The following is an 8,600-nucleotide window of genomic DNA, read 5'->3' as shown; positions in this document are numbered from 1 at the left end:
TTTACATAAAACGTACTTGGTTTTCATAATTTTATAATTCAAATTAACAAAATTTCTGCTGATTTGCCCGAAATGCACCAGTCCAGTCGTTGCGCGGAATGTGCCGCTCTGGCTGGATGGCTGGATGGCTCTGGCAGATGGGTAATCGGATCACCGCTGTCTGGTCTGACGAGCTAATCCTCCGCATATGGCCTGTAGCTGACTATCTGGCGGGCCACAATGTTGAGTATTTCGCGGGCTGGCATGTCTTGCTGTTCCTCCACAATGGCCGTTATCCTGGCGCACTCTTTCACGTAGTTTTCCAGTTCCCGTTGGTTGAGGCTGCGCCGCGCTGGCTCCTTGGACTGGAGGGCCTGCAGGCACTGGCCCGTCATGTGTGCCAACTGTGAGCGTGCCCCACTGAAGGTCTCATCCAGATCGTACAGCTCCAGCGGTGGGGCTGGCGGCTCGCTGAAGATGGGCGGAAATGTGGCCAACTGGAGGTTGGGCAATGGGATCTCAAACTGCGGCTTGATGATCCTCAGCGGCTCGTATTTCACGTGCAGTTGCTCGTACGTATCGATGACATCCTTCAGCAGGCGGTTGCTCAGCGCGCACATCTCCATGTCGAACATTTGCTTGAAGTCCGTGGGCATTTCGGTGCCGATCGAGTCGATCAGACAGGCCTTGGGCATGTCCGCCAGGAAGGCCAGATCCGTAAAGTGTTTGTTGTCGCTGAGCTGCAGACGGAATCAAGAGTTAGCACTAGGTGTACACTCCACACACAGCTTTCTCCGCTCACCTCCACATCGTTAAAGTCCAAGTGCGTGTAGCTTATCCCATCTCCTCCCAAGAGCTTCAATATATACTCCAGCATGGCGTCATTCGTCTTGTCCTGCAAATACTTATCATGCCAGATGTAGCCCGAGCCAATGGCCAGGATCTTCCCGCCTTTGCCATTGGTATAGTAGCCCGCCAGTGGACGATTGAAGGGATACACTACGGGGCCTGTGGTGAGCAGGACATTGGCCGGCTCGGAGACATTCAGGGTGGCTCCGTAGGGATACTGAAAGTGTATCTTGTACTTCTCGTCGCTGAAGTCGTAGTCGACCTTCTCAATGTCCAGCTTGATGAGGTGCCGCCACATGGACTCGCAGACCACTCCACCACCCACAATGCACTCTTTGGGATGAAAATTCTTGTAGTAGTGCGGTCGCACCACATTGTCCCCGTTGATGTAGATCCCGTACTGCTCCAGAAAAAAATTCACGTTCGTGTTGAACTCCTGTTCGCCGCCCTCGCCAAGGAGAACCAACAGACTGCCTCCGTCCACCTCCACATAGTGTTTGAGCACTTCGAACTCATCCTCGGTGAAGCGATCCTGGGGGCCAGCCAGGACGAATACCTTGGCACGCGAAAGGTGCCCTTTTTGCAGTTCGGCATCGCTTCTAAGGGTGTTCAATATTGTTTGTTTACCATTCAAATTCGAATCTTTTGCCTTTATACTGACTGTTCCACGTTCCAGTTGGCCTTCAGCTTGCGGTGAAGCATTTTATAGTTGTCCGATATTTGAAATCGCTCATTTTTGGATGTATCAAAGCAGATAATGGGTTTATTGGACATCTTTACTCTCAGATTATAATAAATTTCCTTTTGCTTGTTTTGCGTTGTTTTGCATTTTTCCGTTGCCCGGACAACTGTGCGCCACCTAGCGGTTCAAGTGGCAGCACAGTTTCCTGCCAGTCTGGTAACCTCTGAACACTGTGGAACGTTTCACAACACCTGCCATCGCGGTACTGCTGCACACTGTCCTTAAATCTCGCTGTGTGAAAAATTACGAAAGAATTTTTGGTGTTCAATTTTTAGGAACCACAAATTTTCGCGAAACGAACTATGGCATCGATCTGTGGACGCATGGCGCTTCGTGCCGCTGCACGCCAAAATGTTACATACGCGCCCGTGCGTTTTTGCAAAAGTAAGTGCAGAAATTAAACCGAAATCCCCTGCGCTGCCGTCACGTCCGCCCGTCGTGGTGTGTAGATTTTGGTGTGAAGGCACTTCTGCGTCCGAGTTTCATGGCTAGGATTGCATAATATGACAACCAATGCAATGCCAGAACACAGTCTGCGGCAGCCCCCTGCATCTGGAGCAGCAGTTTTTGGCAATTGAAAATGCGCCTGCTTCGTTGGGGAGGTTATGTAATAACTATGCGCAGGGAAATGTGTTTTATGTACACACGGTGGGGGGAAAGACGAGACGGCAACGGAACGGCAGCGATACGCAGTTCGCACCTCGACTCTGCACTGTAACTCTATCGGGGGCTAAGCTAATGACATCTAATAGTTAGCCGATGACACAGCCGCAGAGGTTCGGGCGTTTGCCGTTTATGTAACCTCGGGCCGGATCGCTGCTGCACAGCTGATCCGAGTCGCAGACGAAGAAGCTTATCAATCGAGGACACAATCAGTTAATTGCCATTCCATTTCCAATTGCAGTGATGAACGACCCCTTGGAGCATGCCACGGGTATCGAGAAGCGTGAGCTGCTCGCCAAAGCCGCCGGCAATGAGAATCCCTTCGACATGAAGGTGTTCAAGCGCGGTGCTGGCACCAAGGAGAACCCCAACTTGATTCCATCGGCCTTCGATGCCAGAATTGTTGGCTGCATCTGTGAGTAAATGCCATCCCGAAACAAGGAAACCCATACTAACTTTATTCCAACTTTATTTTGCAGGCGAAGAGGATCAGACATACGTGCAATGGATGTGGCTGCAGAAGGGCAACCAGAAGCGTTGCGAGTGCGGCCATTGGTTCAAGCTGGTGGAGAAGGCAGCTGTTTAAAGTTATTATTAATTAATTAAATAAACCAATTAATAACAAGAACACACCACACAACAACTACTAAGCTAAAAGTCAACCAACACCTTAGCTGTCCAAATAAAAACAGACATCAAATCCAGAAAAAACAACCAAATAACCAACCTCGGCGGTGATCAAGGGGGCAGGCAGCAGCTCTTCCCGTTTTCACTTTTAAATCTTTCATTTCCACCGCAGTCAACGTTAATCCAAGGAGCGATGCTTAAGTATATCAGATAAATGAACAATAAAGGCAACAAAGTGATTTTGAGCGAAAGTAAATCGGAAATGCGTCTCAATGAAGCGATGAAAAAATTTTAGATCCCAGTAGGCCCTACTTTACAACCAAACGAATGTGTCCTATCGACTGTTTAGAATCATTCCATTCGAAACTGTGAAACAGACAACTTTCACTCCCAAGCAAAACAAAAAAAAATTATTTTTGAGATATTCCGTGAGTAAATTGCTATTTTCGTCAGAATGTCATCGTATTTGGCACGTCTGTTGAAGGCTCAGACCGCCTCCAAACGACTCGTCTCGCAATTGGTGCAGCGCAAGGGAAAACTCAGTTCCCTGCTGCAGCGCGTGGGACTGAAGAAGTGGACCGATACCGCTGCCGCACGAGCAATCTCCACAACTCCAGTACTAAAGGCGGGTAAGTGGAACCTGCTGGTGCAGCCTGAGATAAAAGAACAGAGCTCAAGCCACAACCCACCCGTCAGAAATGGCCGATGACATGGAACTGGCCACCGGTATCGCTAAGCGTGAGATGCAGCTGAAGGAGCAGGGCTGCGGTGATCCCTGGGGTCTAGGCAAGATTCTAAAGCGGGGCTCTGGCAGGCTGAACGATCCTACCGAGATACCCTCGGCATTTGATGGTCGCCTCGTGGGCTGCCTGTGCCTGGACGACCGTTTCGCCAAGTGGATGTGGCTAGAGGAGGGACCACCGAAGCGTTGCGAATGCGGGCACTACTTTGTGCTGAAGAAAGTGCCACCCGTTTAGTGAGAAACAACCAACCACACAACACACTCCAACGCACACTCTGAACACCGTCTGCCATTCAGCGTACACAGGTCCTTTCTCCCATTTAACTTTACACGGGTCCACGCACACACCGAGCATTGTAAACCATTGATAAAACATGATATTATCAAAAACAAATGCTTACATGTATATTTCGTCTGCCGCATTACTCTCTACTTTACTTTAGGGTAAAGCCCGTCAGGAGGTAGCCGCTATTGCCACTCATATTCACCTCCGGATGCGTGCGATTCGGAAGTATTTGATAGGTGCGCAACCAATTCGAGGTCACGTGCAGAGCGGTGACCTTGCCGGAGGTCTTTAGCTCCATGTAGGTTTCCTGCAGCAGCTCCTTGCAGGTGCTGAAGACAACAACGGGTCGCGAGGGCCTCACAAGGGGCAGGAGGGCCTGCAGTATGCTTGATGGATGCTCTTTAGCTGCCACCACCAGGCTGTCGAACTTTCCGTGCATCAGCGCGGACGCTCGTTTGTTCTCTATCTGCCACCGCAGGAGGCCTTTGTTATTGCCTGCAAACGGTACATAAATGAGAAATCAGTCGGTGCATGGAAAACATTAACTCCCTCACCACTTAGAGGAGCTTCGTCTAGCTTGGGCTTCTTTGTGCTCGGTTCAACGGCCTCCGGCTGCTCCTCGTTGGGCGTCTCTGGCAGCGTTTCCTCCGCCTCGACTTCAGTTTGATCTATAGAGGGGGCGACATTTCCCTGATAGAACTCCCTCAGCACCGAATATAGATTCACAGACACGCAACGTTTCTGCTGTTCGAGCGGTAGTTTCAGAGCGAGCAGTGCCTGTTTCTGGGGCACATTCCCGGGATGCATGTGCACCAAGGTGCCCTCAGTGCCGGCGCCAATGGAGTTCATCATGGCCGCCGGGAGCAGCCCATTGGTGCCGCTCTCGTACAGCAAATAGCTGCCAAAGCCGCAGACTCCAGAGTAGGAAATGATTTGGGAGAGCGTGTCCACGCGTATACCCATGATTTTCTCCGCATCCTGTCGATAGAATATGTCAACCATCAGCCGTATCGTCGGCTGTCGTATCTGGACATATTCAAAGTACTTTTTCTCCTTTTTCAGGAGGTACTTCTCCTGGGAGTACTCAGTGCGGGTGTGGAAAGTCTTAGAGTTTTCTACGAGCTTCTCAATGATTTTGCTCGACTCATTGCAGGCCTCGCGCAGCTGTTCAATGTCTGAGGATTTGAGGGCCTGCGCCTCCCCATTGTCGCATATATCACGATTGTCGGCTCCACTGCTGGAGATGCCCAGAACCTCGCGCGTGCTTCTCAGCTCCGTGTCGCTGCACAGCTCCAGGGTGTGCTGGCGTTGGGCGCCACGCTTTCCTGTTTTTGTTTCCTTAACGCACATCTTGAACGTGGAGCCGTATGGCTGATCCAGCAGAGACTTCAGCTCGAGCGTCTCCTTGCCCAATGTGGACGTCGTGTCTAAGCTGCCGAATTTCTGCAGCTTTGTGTACTTTTGGCGCTGTATGACTATGTAGTCGCCCAGCTGAATGTTGGGTGTAGTCCCATCGGTGCTCATTGTCGCCGTTTTCGTTAATAATTATAATAAACAACGTGCTTTATCGCACAAATAAGACGCCGCCGCGCGAAGAGGAAGACTAGTCTAGTGCTGCAAAGCTGCCAACTACAGTTACTATCGATAGTGCCATCGATGGTTTGACACCTGTAGTTGGCGATAGTGGCGCCACTTGATAGTATCACCACTAACCATACAGTATATATACAGTATATACTATCAAGTGGCGCCACTATCGCCACTACTGCCAAAGTGAGTGGCGCTGGGCTTGGGAAAATATCGAAATGATTTTAATGCGATGGATATTTTGAATAACATTCCAGCCAGACTTCCTCTAAAACTTTAGATCCCAGTCTGGTCCTGCATCCAAAAAACTTCTTTTAGACTCAGAAGAAGATGCTTAATGACATATCGATCGATAGCCAAACACTGTTTTTTTTTCCTAATTCTAGTTCCTTGCCACCTGTTGCAGCAGTGTTGCGTTACATAGAAAACTGTTTTATTTGTATTGAAAATAGAGTGTTTTTTTATTATTCACTGATGTGGCAGCTCCATTGTAGTTCCATTCCGATCGATTCCGATGTTCTAATACATTGCGATTACAAGAAACGCGTGCCTACAGCGGGTAGCACGTAACCTTTGAGACTGCAATCTGTTTTGTAATCGCGGAAATCAGGTACAGATAGTTGCGAAGGCATTGCGATTGCCGCCTAAGATTGGACCACGTGACGAGAAATCTCATAACCCCCCGGACACCAGTCGACAAGCAGGCGCAGATTCCAGAGGGGAAAAGGGAAAATCAAACCTTCCCGCTCTTCTACTGGCTTGGCGTCCCTCACTACACAACAAAATACTGACCCTGCAAGTTTTTGTGCTTGGGTATACGCCCCAATAATTGCCATCGCCCGCATAACAAGAGCCGCGTCGAGCAGAACAGAACAGAAGCCACGCAGCAATGGCAGAAGGAAAATCGGAGAAACTGCCTTTTATTGGCAAGCAGGCGCCAAAGCCCGTGACACTAAATCCGTCGTGGGAGTCCGAACTGCCGCCGGCGGATTCGAATGGAAAGGGCTCGGTGCTGGCCAAGCTGGGTCTGCCGCCCAAGGATAGATACAAGATTGTTTTCTTTATCTTTATGCTGCACGGACTGGGCACACTGATGCCCTGGAACATGTTCATTACAGCCAAGTCCTACTTCGAGGACTTCAAGCTGGGCGCGAACAACACGGTACCCACGGAGGTAAACTACAGAAGTACCTTCATGCAGAATATGGGCTTTGCCTCGCAGATTCCCAATCTCCTCTTCAACTGGCTGAACATCTTCGTCAACTTTGGCGGGGACCTGACCAGCAGGATAGTGTACAGCATCATCTTTGAGGTTGTCATCCTGCTGGTAACCATTGTACTGGCTATGATGGATTCGTCTCAGTGGCCGGGCATATTCTTCTGGGCCACCATGGTAAGCATTGTGCTGCTGAACATCTGCAATGGTATCTACCAGAACACCATCTACGGCATCGTTGCATCGCTACCCATCAAGTACACGGGAGCCGTGGTCCTGGGATCCAACATTAGTGGGGTCTTCACCACCGTGATGTCCATCATTTGCACCGCATTCTTCGACTCGAAGAGGACATCGGCCATCTATTATTTTGTAACAGCGATTGTGATTCTCCTTCTGTGCTTCGACACCTATTTCGCGTTGCCGGTAAACAAATTCTTTAGGCACTACGATCAGATCTGCCAGAGCAATGAGAAGAAGTCCGACTCGAGGGCGGAACTGAATGTTCCCTACTGGCAGATCTTTAAGAAGGCATCGCCCCAGCTCTTCAACATCTTTCTGACGTTCTTTGTGACTCTCTCCGTCTTCCCGGCCATCCACGCGAACATTAAAGCCTCGGACGAGGACTTTTTCATCTCCAAGGACTACTTCACCTTGTTCACTTGTTTCCTCACATTCAACGTGTTCGCCATGCTGGGCAGCCTGACCACCTCGTGGGTGCAATGGCCCGGTCCGAAGTTCCTAGTGGTTCCGGTGGCTCTGCGCCTGGTGTTCATTCCCCTGTTCATCATGTGCAACTATATACCACCAGATATGACCAGGACCCTCGAAGTCTACTTCCCCAATGAGTGGGTCTATTGGGGCATTGCCGTCATAATGTCCTACAGCTCGGGTTACTTGAGTTCGTTGGGCATGATGTATGCCCCGCAGACGGTTCATGCAAAGTATCAAACAACCGCTGGAATGTATGCAGCTGCAATGCTGATTACGGGCATTTTCTCGGGGGTCATGTTCTCGTATCTGGGTCCGCTGTTCTTATAACCTCGGTCATAGCTTCAATACATAGCATGCTGACATATACTAAAATGATCTTGTTAAATTCGTATCATATATTATTGACCTTCATTGAATTTATTTTCGTTGTGACTACTCATTTTATACTAACTTCATTGAATAATAAAGATTTGTACTGGTTATTTACAAAACAGATGCTGCATTTATACACGCAAATAGATTTGTGTTTCATTCTTAAAGATTACAGCAAAAAAAAACTTATTTACATGCAAATTATCGCAGAGAAGAACAAATATATACATATGCATGCATTCCTATTTTTAGCGATTCGCGAAGTATGTCCTAATTGGATACAATGCATGAATGTATACATAGTATATATTCGTCTGTACCAATTAGTGGAAAGGTCTGACGAGTCAATGAAATACTGACTTTCACAGCTTCATCTGACAGAGTTCCTACGCACATCACAACAATCCCAACTAACAAAGGCGCCGTAAACATAAAAAACACAACCTAAATAAACAAACCTTATCAATAGAGAGAAACAATTAGGCGGGGAAATTGCCGGCACGGCACAGTAGTCAGTAGTAGTCATATGTACTCCTATCAAGGGGGCTCATCGTGTGAGTGAAATGTATCTGTTAGCATGGGCAAACATCTAAACAATCTCAAGGGGGCGTCGTCTTATCGCTCCCCAATGAATTGGACAAGTAATACATAATCAACATATCTGGGATGGCGCTTCTCGAGCTGCCGCTATCTCCTCGAGGGTCGCACTCCACAACCACTAAATTATACACTATCGATTGCAGTAGCATGGGAAATTCGCTGGAATACGAAATATGGCGGATCTAGATAGTACATACTCTACCCATAACCCCAATCCCGTACC

At 48.8% G+C, this 8,600-nt stretch overlaps 5 protein-coding genes across 5 annotated transcripts; 3 read left to right on the top strand and 2 right to left on the bottom strand.

The window, feature by feature from the left end:
• IFT52 (intraflagellar transport 52) lies at window positions 1-1,624 on the bottom strand. Its single transcript, XM_002132254.3, has 3 exons — window positions 1,490-1,624; window positions 782-1,427; window positions 1-719 (listed from the first exon to the last, which is right to left on the bottom strand). The coding sequence occupies exons 1-3, from the start codon at window positions 1,600-1,602 to the stop codon at window positions 174-176; spliced, it is 1,305 nt and encodes a 434-aa protein (XP_002132290.3). The 5' UTR covers window positions 1,603-1,624; the 3' UTR covers window positions 1-173.
• A 136-nt stretch (window positions 1,625-1,760) lies between these two features.
• COX5B (Cytochrome c oxidase subunit 5B) lies at window positions 1,761-3,116 on the top strand. Its single transcript, XM_001357258.4, has 3 exons — window positions 1,761-1,954; window positions 2,475-2,648; window positions 2,713-3,116. Exons 1-3 carry the CDS (start codon window positions 1,873-1,875, stop codon window positions 2,817-2,819), a joined length of 363 nt encoding a protein of 120 aa, XP_001357294.1. The 5' UTR covers window positions 1,761-1,872; the 3' UTR covers window positions 2,820-3,116.
• An 82-nt stretch (window positions 3,117-3,198) lies between these two features.
• On the top strand, window positions 3,199-3,982 carry COX5BL (Cytochrome c oxidase subunit 5B-like). The gene is made up of 2 exons (XM_001357259.4): window positions 3,199-3,489; window positions 3,557-3,982. The coding sequence occupies exons 1-2, from the start codon at window positions 3,315-3,317 to the stop codon at window positions 3,835-3,837; spliced, it is 456 nt and encodes a 151-aa protein (XP_001357295.1). The 5' UTR covers window positions 3,199-3,314; the 3' UTR covers window positions 3,838-3,982.
• On the bottom strand, window positions 3,983-5,526 carry Trmt6 (tRNA methyltransferase 6 non-catalytic subunit). The gene is made up of 2 exons (XM_001357260.4): window positions 4,443-5,526; window positions 3,983-4,383 (listed from the first exon to the last, which is right to left on the bottom strand). Exons 1-2 carry the CDS (start codon window positions 5,410-5,412, stop codon window positions 4,037-4,039), a joined length of 1,317 nt encoding a protein of 438 aa, XP_001357296.3. The 5' UTR covers window positions 5,413-5,526; the 3' UTR covers window positions 3,983-4,036.
• A 397-nt stretch (window positions 5,527-5,923) lies between these two features.
• Window positions 5,924-7,921, top strand: Ent2 (Equilibrative nucleoside transporter 2). Its single transcript, XM_001357261.4, has one exon. It carries the CDS (start codon window positions 6,365-6,367, stop codon window positions 7,730-7,732), a length of 1,368 nt encoding a protein of 455 aa, XP_001357297.1. The 5' UTR covers window positions 5,924-6,364; the 3' UTR covers window positions 7,733-7,921.
• The last annotated feature ends 679 nt before the right edge of the window (window positions 7,922-8,600 follow it).

The sequence above is a fragment of the Drosophila pseudoobscura genome, chromosome 4 (genome assembly GCF_009870125.1).
Source record: "Drosophila pseudoobscura strain MV-25-SWS-2005 chromosome 4, UCI_Dpse_MV25, whole genome shotgun sequence".
Taxonomy (NCBI): Eukaryota; Metazoa; Arthropoda; class Insecta; order Diptera; family Drosophilidae; genus Drosophila; species Drosophila pseudoobscura.
The sequence above is the reverse complement of the archived record's forward strand: the minus strand, read 5'-3'. Positions and strand labels throughout refer to the sequence as shown.

Bases quoted from the DNA above. Each gene is read 5' to 3' on its own strand.
- IFT52 (XM_002132254.3), bottom strand. From the start codon at position 1,602: ATGTCCAATAAACCCATTATCTGCTTTGATACATCCAAAAATGAGCGA. The intron at 1,428-1,489 runs GTCAGTATAAAG...GAACACCCTTAG, and splicing joins GCCAACTGGAACGTGGAACA to AAGCGATGCCGAACTGCAAA. The intron at 720-781 runs GTGAGCGGAGAA...TTCCGTCTGCAG, and splicing joins TGGACTTTAACGATGTGGAG to CTCAGCGACAACAAACACTT.
- COX5B (XM_001357258.4), top strand. From the start codon at position 1,873: ATGGCATCGATCTGTGGACGCATGGCGCTTCGTGCCGCTGCACGCCAA. The intron at 1,955-2,474 runs GTAAGTGCAGAA...TTCCAATTGCAG, and splicing joins GCCCGTGCGTTTTTGCAAAA to TGATGAACGACCCCTTGGAG. The intron at 2,649-2,712 runs GTGAGTAAATGC...TTTATTTTGCAG, and splicing joins CAGAATTGTTGGCTGCATCT to GCGAAGAGGATCAGACATAC.
- COX5BL (XM_001357259.4), top strand. From the start codon at position 3,315: ATGTCATCGTATTTGGCACGTCTGTTGAAGGCTCAGACCGCCTCCAAA. The intron at 3,490-3,556 runs GTAAGTGGAACC...CCCACCCGTCAG, and splicing joins AACTCCAGTACTAAAGGCGG to AAATGGCCGATGACATGGAA.
- Trmt6 (XM_001357260.4), bottom strand. From the start codon at position 5,412: ATGAGCACCGATGGGACTACACCCAACATTCAGCTGGGCGACTACATA. The intron at 4,384-4,442 runs GTGAGGGAGTTA...TACCGTTTGCAG, and splicing joins AGACGAAGCTCCTCTAAGTG to GCAATAACAAAGGCCTCCTG.
- Ent2 (XM_001357261.4), top strand. From the start codon at position 6,365: ATGGCAGAAGGAAAATCGGAGAAACTGCCTTTTATTGGCAAGCAGGCG.